Genomic DNA, 18403 nt, shown 5'->3' on the forward strand with positions numbered 1-18403 from the left:
CCCAAGCCTCCTTACCACTGCAGACAAACAAATGATGCGTTTGCTAGGAAGCTCAATCATGGCTTCGAATATCCCCTACCCAGACTCCCACTTACAGCTGGTGACAGATGTAGTAGATAAAAGTTTATGATGAGCTGCCTGGTGGAGAGTTAGTAAAACTAGGATTGGGGAAATGACCTTAAATTAGGGGCTGGGAGAAAAACACCTGTGTCTGCTGTTATATTAAGAACCCTACTGGCTGACCTCCTGGTGATGATCCTTCAAGAGACAGCAGGAGAGGGAAATGAGTTTCCTAGTCTGCACAGAGGTGTGTGGTGAATAGAAAATGAAAGATTCAAGGGCCTGAGTCTCACAGCCCTGACCTGAAGTCAGTTGTTTGCCTTACCACTGGAGTTGTTTAAGGACCCCCTTGGACTCAGCTGTAAGTGCAGGTTGGTTGAAAAGGAAGACCCAGTTGCATCAGTTAATGTTTTTTGAGGAAATTAAGTTCTCATTTTCACACCTATAAAGTAGACTTAACAGTAATTAGCTCGTAATACTGTTAGAAGGATTAGATAAGCATAGTATTTATGCCTGGCATATGGTTAGAGTTTCCTAAATATCTTTTCTTGCTCAGATCAAACTGTTCTAATCACCATTGCTGCCTCCAGTTGGCTTCTTTCACATTTGCCTCATCTTCAAGATCCTCGTTTTTATCAAGGGGGAAAGTATTTGCCTGTGTGAATTATTACACAAAAAGAAGAGAACTGAATTTCACATTGGAAAAGTGGTTGATAAGCCATTCCTACCAAAGACAGATTAAAACTGGCTAAACAGAAGGGATGAGGAAAGGCCAGGCACCTGTCATTGGTCCATTCTCTCATCTCTCTGTGGCATTGATGTTCCTATTCAGAGTTACTGTTTCCTGTTCTTTAGGGTCTAACAGAAGCATGGGCATAGCTAGGACACAGCATTCTGGAAATTTGCATTGTGTTACAGAGATGCCGAAGGGGCTTGTCAGAATTTTAAGTTCGACTGGGATCTGAGGCAACTAGGGATAAGTTTTGAAATGAGTTTTGAAGAACAAACAGGTTCAATTATGGTTTTGGCTTCTTGAGAGTTCTCTTTACTTCCTTAGTTCCCTCTTCCTCCTCTCCTTCCTCCTCGCACTCCCATCCTCCTTTCTTTTCTCTCCCACTTCCCTTCCCCATCTTTTCTTCCTCTCTTTAATCTCCCCTCACATCCCTCTATCCTTCTTTCCATTTCTTCTATTTTGACTTTTTCCTCTTCTTGTTTCTACTGACTTTGTAAATCATCTGCTATTCAAATGTTTGAAGCAGACCAAAGCTTTGGGTTCCCCTTGAAGCACTCATTACTCACTGCCTGTAACCTTTTGGGAAAAAGGAATTTGTTTCAGTCTTGATTGGATACAATCGGCACCAAGTACAATATGTAGCATCTCAGTCAGCTTTTACTAACTAATATCATTTAAAAATTTTAAGAGGATCATGGTATAGTTCCACCTATTGGCCCATTATTGAATTTTTCCTTTGACATCTAGGTTTGTGAAGAAATCTTTATAGCATATTCCGACCTCCTAAGCATCATTTTAGACAACTTTCAAAATGTCAGGCTACATAACTGTGTGTCAGTGAATGAGATACCCTGAAGCAGAATGAAGAAGTGTTCTTTCTCATTAGGAGTTGCTGTCTTCTGCTCTCTGCTGAGCTCTATCAGACAAGTTAGCATTCCTAAGTCTGTAGTTTTGTTTGCAAAATGCATATGAGTTCTAGTTCATAAGTTTTTTCAAAGATTTAATTCTCTATCACACACAGAAATGTATACAGGTTGGGAATTCAATTAAGGACCTTTTGTTTTCCTGCCTTTTCTGCTTTTCCAATTAATATTAACCCTGGGGAAGATAAGCTATGTGATTCAGCCTTAGCTAATCAGTGGGTTAATTCCTTGTAAGACAACAATGGCAAACCATCTTCAGATAGCGCCTATTTCACAGATTTTCATGTGTCTACTATTTTTATAAAAATTAATAAGCTTGATGTTTTTAAGCAGGTGTGTCTTAAAGCTGTTTTGGTTTCATAGAAAGGTTAAGTAGAGAGTACAGACTAGTACAAACTAGCCATCAACACCCACTATAAGCTCCATCTCATTCTTTTAATAGTTTGAATGCAATTCCTTTCCTACTTGCTTGATTGATTAGATAGAATCATAGTCTATTGTTGAAGAAGGTGAAAATAGGTGTGGACTCAATAGATCTTCCCTGGTTCCCATGCCGTCATCCATTTGGATGGTATCCAAGGTCTTCTGTGTCTCTAATATGTAGTCAGCACCCGAGTTTCCAGAGCTATCTCAGATAGACTTAACCACCTCTGCCCTGACCTGACTCTGCTCCGAAGGACCCCACAGTCCCACTGAAGAATAGTACTGTTTGTTCTCCATTTCTAGCTGCTGGAGGGATATGTGGCAGTAATTCTGTGATCTGTAGTCAGTGTTAGAGTGTTATTTCCTGTTCACCTCAGTCTCTATCAAAACCTTCCCCTTACTTCAAACCTACCACCCTACTATTGCTGCCTCATGCCCAGCAGATGCTCTGAGTCCTTGACGGACAGACAATAGAAGGTACAGAAGAACTTTTCATCTCTCACTTTCAATTCTATAAGTTTGCCAGTCTCTACCCTATCCCACTGTTTTCCCATCCTGTTAGTTTTGTTACCCCTTTACAAGGGAAATTCCTATACCTGAAAATTGAATTCCATCCTTTCATGTCTTGTAAAGGAAATTATCTAATCAGCTCCTCTAACTCTCTAAAATTGTATTTTGTTGTCTTTAAAGTAGAATAATTATACCTAGGCTTCCATGAGCATCATTGGCACCAACAAGATAAGGAGCTGAAGAGAATCCCCAGTATATCATAATCATGCAGTTTGGTATGGGCTGTTATTAGCTATCATTGTTTTTAAAAATTACATCAACATGTGCCTCTGTTTTCCTGATTTTTCCTGTCTTTCTCCATTATCAGCACGCTTTGGATGAACGGTTAGCTGGGTATCTTATCCTCAACTGTCCCTGCCCTGTATCACTCCACAAGTACTAACATTTTTAGCTGCCAGCTCTTGTCCTAAGTCCCAGATGGCCTCTGTACAGTTCCTCTGATGGCTACTTGTGACCAGATTCTTGGCTTCTGAGCAGCCTTTGGCGTAAGCACTACTCTTCTTTCAAATCTATCCTTCCCCTTTTGATTCTCCCCTACGTTTCAGCACATGCTTATTTAGCTCATCTTTCAAACATTGGCATGGACATTTTATTTCTTCATCTTCATCTTTCCTTCTTGGCCAATGCTTTTCTTTTCAATTGCTTCAATGACTATTTGTAGATAGATCATCTATATATTCTATAAATACATATATCTACTATATTTCCTATAATCCACCTGGATATCTCAACTTATATGTCCCCAAATGCCCACACATGCACTCTATTTCTAATCAAATTTATCACACTTCCTCTGTAGATAGCTCTTACTTCTGCATTCTCTAATGTAATAAACGGTTTCACCAGGCAAATCCAGGGACCTTGATGACTCTTTTTTTCCCTACACTTCTACAAAGAAGTGTCCTATTTTTCCTACCTCCTAATTATCTCTGAATTCTACATTTCTTTGCATCTCTTTCTTCCCCCAATCTACACCTGGCTAGACTTGTCCACGAGAGTAGATCCTTAAATAGTGACTCAGAAAGTTTCTTTAAGGTGTACATCTGTTCAATCCCAGTCTCCAATCTCCTGTGACTCCATTAGGACCAAAGGAATCCTTTCCGTGCTTTCCAGGGACTTGGAGACAAAGGTGTATGCATATGCCCTCTTGATCTAGCCCTGGCACATACCTTTGTGCTTTCACAAAGCCCGGTTTCCCCAGAGCTTGCTTTACAACCCCATCTCCACCTGTAGTCCTTATCCAGTCCCTCTCGCTCTTCACATACATTCATTAGACAGTCACACTTGCTCAATCCTTGTGCTCAGAGTAAGATAGGAGAGAATGATGTCTTGGTTTAAAAATATCGTCTATATTTTTGCATGGTTGTATACTCCAACGGAAAAATAAAGGCACATGCATGATATGGTAATCAGAAGCTGGGTTTGCTTCGGGGCTTCTCACATGAGTTGAATAGCAATTCAAAAGAATTTTTAAGTAAGCAAGCGAAAATAATGATTTCCAAATTGGCAAACTTGAAAAGCTTCTGCCTCAGAAAATACATATATTTTATCTTATGGATTATAAAATATTAATCTTAGCTTCATTTTTAATGGCTTCAATTCTCTTGGGTGAGAATTCAAAGAATACGCTTTGAAAAACTATTCCCCTGATTCCTTGTTATGATTTTCCCTCCTCTTTTCTTCTATCTCTTCTTAGAATTGTAGTATTAAAATAGAAAATAGTTCTAGACAAGGGTTTATTTTTTAAACTCCAGCATTTAAATTTTTAAATATTCACATATTCTCATTGCTATATTTTTGTTATAATAAACTCAGCCAAATGCAGTATTTTCATATATATGCATATATGTATGATTTCAGTAGACCTATTTTGAAACTTGGAAAAATAAGAAGTAGTTACTAAGGTAAGGACTATTAGAAAATTTCATACTATGAGTCTACTGTAAATTTTCTTTGAGAGCAGTGAGTTTTTCAACGCTTAGGATACTAAATATAGATGTGTGGATTTTCTAAAGTCAGGGTGCTTCTTGTGGTTCCCTTCGTCAACACCTGGAAACTTTGCATCTAAATTACTATTATTATTTCTGCCTACTCTCCTGCCAGAGGTCCACAAACCTCTACGTTCAGAAATTCCTTTATAGAAACAGATTGTGAAGTGAAAGAAAGAGGAAATAAATAGAATTAAAGATCTTCCAGGTTTTTTGTTTGTTTGTTTGTTTGCTTGTTGCCCTTTTGTTATTCAGAATTGGATATTTGAAAATTATTGTCCTAAAACAAGAAGGCTCTTCATCTCTAAATACAATAAAGATGAAGCCAACGATGATCACTAATGCCTGACCCTTGTCTAGGAATTGACCAGCAGTGATGCTGCTACATAATATAAGTCTTCTATCTTGAATCCAAGTCTTTTTGTCAATGTGACTGTTACTTATCCCACAAATATGAGTTGAGCCTTTGTTATTCACCAAGAACTCCAGGAAATATGGTGAGAAGCATAATCAATTTACTATGATAATACAAATAAATGTAATTTCTTAATTTTAGACGACTTTCTTCCATGGGACCCAAGCAATGTCCGAATTGCTGTGAGGCCATGGAGAACAGAGGCAACAGTGACTATCACTCAAACTCTAGGCCATGCTGTGGGGTGGGTAGCTCATTTTCTGTTTTGTTTTCATGATAATTTAAATCGAATATTAAATTATAATGGTTTTAACATAGGGTGAGCATATGACCATTTGATATTAGTATAGAGACCCATTTCTGGCTATAAATTATATTTTAAGATAAACCCAGAATGAGTTCAGATAAAAATATGACAAAGGTAAAATTTATCAACTTGAAATGTGTTTTAATTTTTTAAGTTAAAAGTTGAAACCGTATGAAAATCACATCTTTAAAATAAGTTCTTAGCTCAATCTTTTGAATCCCTTTTCTGCAGGGCATTGCTGTTTCTATAAATATTAAAATTAGCATTCGAAAACACGCTCCTTCATTTCCTCCGCCAGTGCCAGTGGCTCTGGTAGTAGTACTCTTTGCTGCAGACCACTCAGCTCCCCGTAATTAAAGAAATATCAAGGGAAACCGTCCACACAGGAACTTCAAGCAGAAAATCAGTGAGATTATCGTTATCCTTTTAAACCAAGGTTTTCTGGTTGTGTTTTTGCCCAGAAGTAAATTGTCTGTTTCAATGGTTAGTAAGAAAGGCTGCCAGCAGATCTTTTGTGGTGCGCTCAGTGTGTAACTCCTTGCTAAAGCATTCTTTTCCTGCACTCTGACTTCAGTCTGCACTGTTATCGCTGGAACTGGAACTGGCTGCAGAATACAAATCGTATGATAAATATTGGGGAATTTGTCTTTGTGGTTTTTCCAGCACCACCGCCAAACTTCTTGCCTAGAGAGCTTGTGTGAGCCTTTTCAATCTGAAACCTTTGAGCAATCCTGTTTTCTTGCCAGCTGGGAGGCATCCACATGATTGAATTGCAGCAGCCCTTCAAAGAGATTAATAAACATTTCCAGCTCTTTGCGTCTTTCTAAGGCTTGTTTATTTGTTGATAAAATTTTATCCTCAATAATTTTCAACACTAGAATGTATCTTCTTTATATGGAATCTCAGATGTGATGCAAAGGATTCTGAATGTATAAGTTTAAATGGGAGTCTTCCCTTTCCCTTTTATATATATATTACAAATTTTCTCTATTTAGTCTAATACTACTGGAAGAAGCTGCCTTAGTGCTCATTCTTCATTCACTCATTGTCCCTCTTTAAGGTACTGGGACACAGTTCAGCTGAACCAGTGTTTTAAATTTATCAGAATGTTGAGGGCGTAGAGGAGCACATTGTGTGCAAGGCTCTCCCCATGATTTTTGGCTACACCAAACATGAAAAAAAAATGAAAGAAGAAGAAGAAAAATCAAAGGCCCACACAGAGATAGTGATGCATTCCTGTAACACTAGCACGAAGAAAGTAAAGCCAGGGGATCATCCTCTGATTACATTTCCAGGCCTGCCTGAGCTGAGGGCCCATTTCAGAAAAGCAAGCAAGCAAGCAGTGTATTCATAGGTAGCAACTCTTTAACTATAACAAATAGTTGAAATTAAGACAGACTTTTTCTGCTCAAATGTGTCAAAAACTTCTCTTTATTTGCAGATTAGAATCAGATGAGGCTGTTTCACCTGGGTTCAATTCCCAGAACCCATACAGCACCTCACAAGTGTCAGTAACTCCAGTTCCATGAGATCCAACACCTTGACACAGACAAAACATCAATGAACATAAAATGAAAATAGGTAATAAGTTGTGACAAAAGAATCAGTGCCATCACACACTCACACAGTGCATTTACTTGTATACGCTCCAGTCTGAGGCTGTATTTTATGCTTTTTGAGAGGGAAATCTCATTATGTTGCCTGAGCTTGAAGTGCTGGTCTTCCTGTCTGACCTTTTAGGAGGCTGGGATTGCAGGCTTATGTAACTGTATATATAGAAAACCTTCCTAAGACTCACAATGCTGGAGTTGTAGTGCAGTGGTAAAACATTTAGCTTGCATTTGTAAGGCTCAAAGCTTTAGGTTCAACTCCCAGCATAATCTTTTGCACTCATCCACTTGGTTTCTTTTCAACTTAATAGTTTAACATTTGGTAAAGCAACCTCACCCCCACAGAGCATTTTGGTGACCCTAAAGTCAAACCCAAAGCACTTGTGTTTTATAGCCTTAGGTTTCCAGTAAGTGATAAAAGAAATGTGCTCACTCAATAGTGACTATTAGGTCTGACTCTCTCAACGGTGCCAATGAACTTATATTTGCTTTCCGAAGTGTAGTATGCCTTAAGTCTGCTCAAGAGCTTCTAGTTTGACAACAGGGAAGAAAAAAGTCAGCTCTATTTCCTGTTAGCCAGGTAGGCAATTGCAAACACCATGACAACCTGCTGCCTCTTGTTTGCATCAGCATCTGTGAGACTTCTTTTTGACATTAGGCAGTTCAAGCTCTCCATGTGAGCAAGGGATTTTCAAAGCGTATAGCTTTTGTTGCATCTCACTGCCTGGATATATATACATATATCATTCTTTTCCAGCAAGGAGTGCAGGGTGCTTTGCAAAAGAAGCTCTATCTCACACTGGACCAATTTGCATTTTTTCTTTTGCACATAGAGAACAAAAACAAATTTGCCCATCACAAGCTCACCATCAGATCCACAGGAGCTCTTTAGTCCTGCTTGCTGCTTTAACTCTACATTCTAGAAGCCATTCAGCCCTTCTATTTCTGTTTTTCACTTACGTTTTTTTTTTTCTGTCCAAATGTTATCACTCTTTTGTATTGTTAATCAGGAGCAATCTGTTGGATTGTGAGCATGAGAAAGCCCCAAATACATCTTTACAATTATTAATTTGATTTAAAATGCATAGTTCTTTAAAATGACTTCTCAAATTTGTTTTTAAAAATGGCTAGTGATAAAAATTCCAACTACATTCACTGTGTGGAAATCTACATGTTGCCTGAAGAAGGCTGTATTTTAGACCTCTTAATGTTTTTAAACCAAACAGCCAGTTACCCAGATAGCACTGAGGAATGACTGCAATTCTGAGACACATTTGGACATTACCCACTTGAAATTGGCTTATTTTAATTAAAAAATCTATAGTTATTTTCCTACATTGACTCTTAAGTTTAAAATAAACCAGAACTAACATTTTTTATTTGTACATTAGAAAATCAGGAGGCATTTTGGTTAGATTTGGAAGACAATTGTGTTATATATACATTTTCAGAGAGTGTCTCCAATGGTCCAGGTTGGCTGGGAACTTGATATGTAGTTGAGAATGACCTTGAACTTCTGAGTTTCCTCCTTCTACTGACTGGTAGGGTCACAGGTATGCACATTCAGACCTGGTTCATGCAGCAGTTTAGTGCATGCCAGGCAAGCATCCCACCAAATGGTTTACAATAGACCTTCTTTATAGACATTTTGGAGAAAATGTTTTCACCTTTAATAAATGGTTTCTATCAGTGCTAGGCTGAGAGGTGGAAAGTCAGGGTGGAAAGTCAGAGGTGGAAAGTCATTTGTTTCCTTGATTATCTACACCAGAAGAATAAGAATGTAGCAAAGTTTCTGAACTGTGTAGTTAAATGTGTTAGTATACCTTATCTCAAGTAATCTAGTTGAGATCCATAGCTGTTATCCAATACCTTAATATTCATACTACCTATTTTTAATGTCTATCAATGTTTATTTTATATCTCAAATGAGAATATATTTTCCTGGGCCCCCTAGGCAGTTAAGCTAGGATAATTGGTGAGCATTGGGCCCGTGAGAGACGGTGTCTTAAGTATGGTGAGCATGACCTGAGGTTTTCCTCCAGACTCCACACACACGAGCACACAAGTGCAGGCACATGTACACATACATAATTTAAAAAGTATCATCAGATAATAGCAAAAACCAAATGATTCACATGTGGCATATATCTAAATAAGTATCACTATTATCATCAATAAGATATTATTAATAAGACTAATAAAAATGTAGTATGAACACGGGCTAATTTAGCTGGGCAATTAATCATTTTGCACAGTGTGAATAATGATGTTTTCTTGCCTCTGTACACCATGTACTTAACAATAATGAAAAATTTGAAATTTTAAGTCAATGAAGTGTTCGTATATGGCTCTAAATATAAGAAAAGAGATGTTTGCTGATTAATGACACTTCACACTGCTTCCCAAACTGTACTACTTGGCACTCAGACTTGTATCATTCCTAGATAGAAGGAGGTATATATTCTATTACAAAATGATAATTGTAGTATGTATTTTAATTTAACTTAAAACTTCATTTCATCATGCAATGAATCTACAAATCAATGAGGGTCTTAGGGGAGCCAGTACTTTAAAACAGGGTCCTGTTGAGACTAGCCACATGTCAAAGTTCTCAGCGAGCACATGGCATATGTTGCTACACTGGAGAGCACACGCCAAGCACTAGCAGTAATTAGTTGAATGAAGGAGGGTTGATTTGTAGAGTTTCCTGGTAGGTTTTACCATGACCAAATGTTTTAAATGGGTGGAAATCTATTTTGTGGGTTTGGGGGAATTTGTATTTCTTATTTTGATGGAATATAAAGGAGACATATTAGTTTAAAGGTGACAAGCTCCATTCTTCTTCCAAATAATCTAATTAATGCAGAGAAATTAATGGAAAATTCTCTGTCGATATATCTCAGACAGGAAGTCAGCGGCTTCGTAACAAGTAGAGTCTTCAGCCTGTGTCAGCTGACTTGTAACCATGCACATGTCTGTGAAACTATTTTTCTTGTTTCAAAATTTGTAAGTGATTCCTCCTGCTGGTGCCGTCTCTTCCCACTTCATTGTACTCGAATAAGCGACCATGAGGCAGTGAAGACTTCATGGGCTGAGGGCTCTGTAGCAATTCTCCCCAAATCCATCTATTTAAAAGACAAGCTAGTTTTATTCACACTTCTAATTTTGGATCCACTAAAGGCATTTGGGAGTAGGGGGAGAAATAAGATGCCTGCTGTTCAACTTTTCTTTTTCACAAATTCTCTTTACTGAGAGCTTGCATGTTTTTTGCTCCGTTTCCAAAGCACGTTAAATCCCCACTAGAAATCGAGTAACCATAGCACACGCTGTAAATAGGAGCAGTGAACAACTGTTCTAAGATAAAAGATGGATACCAATTCAACCGCCGTAGTGCTGAGTGGAGCGCTCTGTGCCAACAACAGGGACAAAGTGGAATCAGGGGTGGAAAATCCAGCAACACAACGTGTTCTTTGATACGCCATGGCTTCATTCCTGGGTTCTGAATCTCAGCTCGAAAAACTCATTGAGCTGAATAATACCTGTTTGTGAGGCTGTTCTCCCCTTTGGAGAATATTTACAATTCCAGCTTCCCCTCATTAGCACCCCCCACACTTCCCACAACTCAGAGTGACAAGTTAAACATACCTCCAAATCCCCAAAAGTCCGCTGGGAAACAAGGCTCCTCTCAATCGAGGGCCAAAGCTTTATTCAAAGTCTAAAAATCAGACATTTGAAATACAGCATTGTCTTTAACACCAGGGCCAAGTTAACTAATTCGATAATTTTATAGACATAACATACTTGTGTTTGCGGCCTTTGGGAAATTCAATAGACCACAAGGTATTGCTTCTCTCCTGCCTTCACAGTCTCAGTGGGTTTTAGCTTGTCATCCAATTTAATTTATTTTCTCTGGGATTGGTTTGTGTAGGAGAATCTCAACTTTCATATCAAATCAATTGTCACATACATCAAAAACCAAAGAGATGTAGTTCCCTGGACTACCTTGGATATTTTGGTTTACTGAAAATGATTTACAGTGACTCACACTCCCTAAATAAAGTACAAAGAATATGTCACTACCATCAACTTGGAAGCAATAGAAGAAAATTCGAGAATTTGAATCTTAAGCAATACTACAAAGCTCTCTACCTCCATAAAATATGGTGAATGAACAAAATCTCAAAACAATTTTTGTGCTTCTTTCTTTGTTCCCCTAACATAAGCCCAAACAAAGCATTTTAGTCCATCTATTTCCTGTTATATAAAACGCTTGGACAGTTAAAAAATAATAGTATTAATAAGGAATAGTGTGGCCTTTACTCACTTTGCTTGTATATTTTGTGAACGGCAGAGTCAGTTGAAACCTGCAGCACGGGGCAAAGGACATGGCAATATGGCAGAGCCTAGGGTGGGCAGATTTTTCCTGTACTTGGTGTACAACTTTAGTATAAAATCAATTATTTCATGCCACAGAGGCTGCGAAGATGTCGCATGCTGTTTGAACTCTCTTATATTTCAAGGATGCACAGTTCATACAAACTTCCTCAACCTTGGTTATTTGCTTTAATAAAAGCCTTAAAGAGTCATTATTCTAAGTACTGATATTAAAGCTGTCATTTGTTCATAAACAAATTCCACTAGGGCTAAACAAATGTTTACCCATCTAACACTTAAGGGTTGGTTGAGGTGAAGCTACAGCCTACATCTGATAAGGAAAAGGAGGCTCCACATGTTGAAAGTGTTTGTAGAAAATGATGACTCTGGTAAAAAATAAACTTCCTTTTATACACTTTGAATGCCAAAATTCAAGTTCCTTCTGGGAGCTTTCCTGCTTGCCAGGTGACTCTGAGTGAGACCTGGCCAGATTCCATAGGCCTTTGATTTCATGGAGGCTGATGGGCTTTTTGGCAAGGCAGCAGAATTTTGCCAAGAGAAAGAAGGAAGGAGAAGGACTGGAATGAGGAGGATGAAAAAGTGGTTCAGGTTGTAAAAAGGGATCAGGATGAGGAAGAGTAGAAGGAGGAAGAGGAGGAAGACATTAAATACTTCAAGTTGGAAGAAGGTGGGGAGAGAGATGGATAGGGAGTAGAATTGAAAACAGAAAGCCAGAGATTTTTGTAGTGGAGGCTTTCCAGCTTACGCTGGTAAGGAATTGTGTATAAGTTATGGCCTGTCCCACCTCATGTGTTTCAAGCCTTTAGAGACCTGACTTGAATATTAGGGTTCTAGGTATATATATATATATATATATATATATATATATATATATATATATATATATATACCAATATTATCTAGTACCAAAGAAAAGTGATCTTCCCTAATTTTAAAAGAAAAATGACTATGATGAACTTAATGGGCCATTTAAGGACTTTTGTAAGATGTTTTAACTATACTTTCATTGTTCTTTCATGATTTCTCTAAAACCTAAACCAGAATAATGTAATTCAACCAATTTTGTCTGTATGTAAACACACTAGGAAAATAGAGGGTAAGGTCTGATTTTGTGGAGAGTGTCAACCTATAATTTTATAACAAGAGAAGCAAAAGCAAAAACCCTAATTTTCATGGTATAATTTAAAAATAGCAAACCAGTATCCTTTTCTTTCAGGCCATTTCTGCCAAATATGAATGTGTTTTAGAAGACTACAGGATGAATGCATGAATGCAGTTCAGACTGAGGCAAGGCCATGCTGAGACGGTAAATATTTTATTTTCAAACCTAGACTCCAACAGAAGATCAATGGTGAAAACATTTGGGTTTGTAACCTAATCTTAGAACTTTATTTGAATTTCTCTTAACTTTTGTTATGATATTGTGAAAATAATAGTAAATATATGTATTTAATTCAACTATAGTAAATACTAGGTACAAATAGACTAAAATATATCCACACATTAACACTATGTGTCTTTTATAAGATGTTTTAACTACACTTTCATTGTTTTTTCATGATTTCTGTTCTGAAACAGAACAAAAATGTTACTAGAAGTAGGAATTCAGAGTTATTTCCCTGATGTATTTAGTTCTATAAAGCAACTGATCTGTGTAACTCGAAATGTTTATTGGCTTTGGCATAAAAAAAACTATAAAATCTGACTGAATAGATTGCATTTATAGGGTGTCATGTCTACCAAAACACTGGGTTTCAGCAGGAAAGCATCTTATTATTTCCGATTTAATATTATGTCAGTTTTATACAAACACTATATGTTTTAATATCCGGGCTGTAGTTGAGAAATGTAGAGGCGTACATCACAGTAGAAGCTAGTTTTGATTGGCCCTCTTTTCTCTAGAGCTTTCTCCTCCTATTTGTTCAAGGAAAATGCTAAGCAGCCAGCAGGCATTACTTAAAACATTGAAGAATGCATCAACTTGACTTCAGAGTTTCTATTTAGACATTTATTTGTTAGCTTGAAGAAATCTCTGTTGTTTTATGACAATTGTCTGTGCAAGTAGTGTCTGACGCTTTTCCTTTCCTAGCTATGAATTTAAACTGTGAAGTTCGTGTGTGTGTGTGTGTGTGTGTGTGTGTGTGTGTGTGTGTGTGTGTATGTTTAGTCCTTAGCAAATGTTGGACACATCATCACCATTGCAATTATTATAAATTTAAAAGGAAAGACCAAGCTTAAGCAAAACACAGAAAATATTAGTAATAGTAATAAAAGTTTGAGCAGAACACAAGTATATTCATTTTATTATGTAGAGACTAGTCCTCTCTTTTATTGTTCTGTTATAAGCTATGGCCAACACTCGTGTATAAGAACTTGAGAATAACAGCATCAAAAGCATATGTCAAACAGGTTAAGTTCTACCTGAAGAAAAAATATTGAAAATAAGACTCCACTATTTATTTTTTTAAGTTCCCACAAGACTACATCCTTAATATTATCTTAGTTTAAATGTTCTATGCATACTAGCTCACCTCTTAGGATGATGTTTCCCCATAAGGATTTAAAATTACTTTTTGATATTGTGAATACTGCTGGATGAAGTCTAAAGGACATGTCATTTCCATAACACAGCTTTCTTCATCATTTAAGTACAACATGTTTAAGTAAAGATTGAACACTTGTTTCAACTCTTCCAGAGTACATTTTCACCAACACCCTTACTCCTTCTGTTCTGTTACTCTTGTTCTCTCTTTCTCTACCTCTCCTCTCTCTGTCCTTTTCATGCATAATATATAATTTGAAAGGACAGGGAGGAAGAAAGAGAAGAAAAATGGAAAAGAGAAGATGAGTAAGGGAGAGGAGGGAACTTTAGCATAAAATTTCTCCTCTTTGTGTTCTAAGGGCAAAAATTGGCATATTCTCTATAAAAGATTAGCACCATCTCTTAGACTATTTTCTAGTGAAAATTATTTGTTCTCCCCAATTTATTGTAGGGCAAGGAGGTATGAAAATCTCACTTCAATGTGTGATCCTGGTTTTCTTTCTTCAGATTAATTCTTTTTTGGCACAGTGAACTAAATTTGTATGGAGGAAACCATGTTAAATCATATTAAATCTGGGATTGTTATATTACAACATTTGTCTCCTTTTTTATGAGAGTGGTAAAATCTAAAAACAGAGGAAGGCTATGGAGCGCATATTTCATAAGTTTCTTGTTCATTATTCACACATGACATTAGAAATAAAAGGAATGTATACACACGGGCACTCGTTCAGATATGTGTTGTAAGCAGGATATGCAGCCTCTACCTCAAAGGTGCTTTTTCAGTGAGGGGGACTGATGCTTGTTGAGGACAGCAGAAGGCCTTCCTTCACCAGGTCTTACAAGAATGCTTCAGAGGGTCCTAAGATCCACTAGAGTTTAAGCTTTCACCCTGTGAATTAGGCTAACAGCACTCCCCCCTTAAAATAACTTGAGTGAGAGTTGCCTTTGAGAACTTTCAAAATAGGCTTGCTCTATGTGTTTCATAAACTTTTAAAATGTAAAAATAGGAAATAAATTTGAAATCTAGTCAACTTCAGCACTTATAGTCTTTGAGTGAACAGGATTTATGATTCTTGCAAGAACGTGTAGCTGATTTAGGGCTATAACTTAGTCGATATGCACAGAAAAGGTCGTGGCTAGGTTATCAATATTCACTTACAAAACTGAGGAGTGTAGCCTTCTCTACAAATACTAAAAGTGATTATTGCTTTAGTTCCTTTTGAAGAACATTTATACTAAAACCAGTAAGGTGGGTATAAAAGCACACCATGCAATTTAAAAATAAGGTGACAAATATTTTTCCATTAAATTATGTTTTTCCACAATGTGTACAATTTGGATAATGAATAAGACCTTAGTAATGAAGCCAATAAAACTGGCTGTTGAAATAACCTTCTCCTTCCCACTTCTACATGTACCTTAGACTCATATTTATCATCTTAAGAAACATTCTTTCCAGAGTTATACAATGCTCATGACTTAGACTGTCATCGTTGGAGAGACTGCAACAAAATCAAATAATTTTAAGTTTGTTGTGCATTTAATAAACTGTAGTTGGGCAACCTGGAATCTTGTGTCCCAGTATTAAAACTATCTGTGTAATTCGAAATTTGAGAATACAACATATTTTTATGCTGAGATTCCACATTTCAATGATGTGTAAGAGTTTCATGATGATTAAAATTGATGTAGGCATTTTCTTATTAAACTGCACAGTGGTCATAGCACTTGAGAGGGAATGGATTGCTTGTGAAATTAGGAACATGTAAACCTGGCATTTAGAAGATAACTTTGGAAGTGGTCATCTATTAAAAACATTTATGTCTTATAGTATATGTTTTAGAAAAAACATTTACATTTTCTGCATGATCTCAATAACTTTAAATTCCATTCATTATTTTGAAAACAGTTACAAAGAAAAACACATTATGTTCCAGCAGAACTTTGAGTTAATCTGCGTTTTTTTTTTACACATTAAGAAAATAAATATTTAATTTAAAACTGCATCAAATCACACAGCAGTGAAAAGGCAACTTACAAAATTGAAATTATACTCAATAAGAGATAAAGATATAGACTTCTTAAAACTAATTTTATCATCAATGAAAAAGTAATCTAACAGGTTTGATGTATGAATAGCCAATAAGCACAGGAAAATATGCTCTCAGTTACCAATCATACAAAACCCAGAGGAGAGGCTTCCTCACACCCAAATGGATGGGTACTGGGGTTCAGGGTGTTGGGCATAATCTAAGTATTGAATCCAGAGTCGTGTGTGCCCTAAGCAAGTGCTCTACCCCTTAGATCTATCCTCAGCCCTTTTTTTCCTTGAGTCAGACTCTATGTAACCCAAATAGCCAGAATTCCTGATCCTCTGACTTTCATCTCCCAAGAGAGGAAATAGGTGAGAGGATATAATGATGTTAAAAACAAGAAATCTGGCTGGGGAGATGGCTCAGTAGGCAAAGGCTCTTGCTGCCAAGCCTGACAACCTGAGTTCTACCCCTGAACCCACGTATCAGAAAGATGGCTAGAGCCTGTAGGTCCTGTGAGTTCCACACAAGCATTATCACACGTGAAAACACAAATAAGCAAATAATCAATATAAGTACAGGACATAAACGTTTTTTCATATCCTTGTTAAAGGTAGCAGATGTTTTAATGTTAAAACTAATAAAGAATAATTGTTAAGACTATCTTGAAATGAGAACTTAAAATGGCATCATCTTTTAGATTTCTCTCTGTAATACTGAAGCCACAGTTCAACCTCATCGTTCCCCCAGTGTATTCAAACTGACTTCCACGTGATGACTTCCAAGTTATGGACTGAGATGGGCCTCGAGGCAGGAGGAGCATGATAACTCGAATGCTTTTGTTATGTTTAGTTACAGAATATTTAGATCTAGAGAAATACTATTTAACATTCCTTAAACCTTGAAAAAAAAGGTAGAAAAAATGCTTTTTAAGACTGACTCCAAATATATTAACGCTTAGGTAGGACATCTTGTGTCCCATTATTGAAGACAAATAAATTTATACCCCAACATATTTTTTTCACCATACCATATAACAAGAATGGTATCTTAATCTTGAAATGCCATTTACTTGTTTTGCCATAAAAATGTACCCATATTATCTGTACCTGATTTAAGTACTGGAAAAGAAAAGTTCCGAAGGAGTTGTAAGATTGTGGAGAAAGACAGTTCTGTAGGCAGCAGCTTATGCCCTGGCTAAAGACTAGAATGATGTGGGTCTGCTGTGTGACTCTGACTGATTCTCATGCACAGTTCCTAGTTGTTTGCCGCGGCAGACACACTTTTCTCCAATTGTTTGTTATTATGTTCTTGTGACTCTTGAGGTTTGTGGTTCCAGATGGATATGAGGAATGGAGCAAAGAGAAAATTCAGTGACCCTCCATTGTCATAATTTATAACATTCATTCATGTCACAATTCAGTAATAGTCATTGCCAATCAACTTCTGAGTGTCTCTGAAAATATAAACCTTACTGCATTGTTGCCTGAAGCCATTCATTGGTCAAAAGCTTTTCCTCTTTGTTGAGGCTTAACGTTGGGTCTCCCTGATGCTAAGTAGCACTGGAACCTATAAATATATTTAAATCCAGTTTTATCTTTGGGGATCTCCAATAGGTTCTAAAGTATATTATTACATCCACATCAAGTATTTTTCAAAGTATAAACACTAGATAATTAAGTAAAAATAAAATACGGTACAGAAGTTCCAGCTAGGAACAGAAATGAATTCTAAATTATGCTAAATCCAAACTAGGAAAACATGCATAAACTTTCAAATGCTGCAGAAATATCTAGTTTGAACAATTTCAAGACAGATAATTTTTTCTTTTTTATTGGATTTTTTTAATTTACATGTCAAATGTTATTCCCTTTCCTGGTTTCCCAGACATAAACCCCCTATCCCATCCCCTTCCCCTTCTTCTATAAGGGTGTTCCCCTCCCCAGCCACCCCTACTCCTACCCCCCAGACATTCTGTTACACTGGGAGTCTAGCCATGGCAGGACCAAGGGCTTCTCTTTCCATTGGTGCCCAACAAGGCCATCCCCTGCTACATATGTAATTGGAGCCATGGGTCAGTCCATGTATAGTCTTTGGGTAGTGGTTTAGTCCCTGGAAACTCTGGTTGGTTAATATTGTTGTTCTTTTGGGGTTGCAACCCCTTCAGCTCTTTCAATCCTTTCTCTAATTCCTCCAACGGGGATCCTGTTCTCAGTTCAATGGTTTGCTGCTAGAGTTCACCTCTGTATTTGACATGCTCAAGACAGATAACTTTTATTTACGAGAATTGATTTTAAACTGATAATTAGTTCTCAGTTACTGTCTATATCAGTGCTTGCAATACAAAACCCTATGATCTGGAATAAACTCAGGAGAGACATTTGCTGAAGCTCATTCCCCA

At 37.1% G+C, this 18403-nt stretch overlaps 2 protein-coding genes across 13 annotated transcripts in view; one reads left to right on the forward strand and one right to left on the reverse strand.

Moving 5' to 3' along the window:
• The window catches only part of Sybu (syntabulin), a 102317-nt gene that overhangs the window by 72842 nt on the left and 11072 nt on the right, over positions 1–18403 (reverse strand). The gene's annotated exons all lie outside the window — the stretch shown is intronic.
• Smg5l1 (Smg5 nonsense mediated mRNA decay factor like 1) overlaps positions 1–18403 on the forward strand; it is a 140757-nt gene that overhangs the window by 2121 nt on the left and 120233 nt on the right. For all 8 annotated transcript variants that reach the window (XM_087557312.1, XM_087557311.1, XM_087557309.1 and 5 more), the window contains 1 exon segment: positions 12641–12730. Coding sequence is in view for 1 of the 8 variants with exons in the window: in XM_087557308.1 (XP_087413434.1) it covers positions 12720–12730 (11 nt within the window). In the remaining 7 variants the exon portion in view is untranslated.

This window comes from Rattus norvegicus, chromosome 7 (assembly GCF_021556685.1).
Source record: "Rattus norvegicus strain SHRSP/BbbUtx chromosome 7, alternate assembly SHRSP_T2T, whole genome shotgun sequence".
Lineage (NCBI taxonomy): Eukaryota > Metazoa > Chordata > Mammalia > Rodentia > Muridae > Rattus > Rattus norvegicus.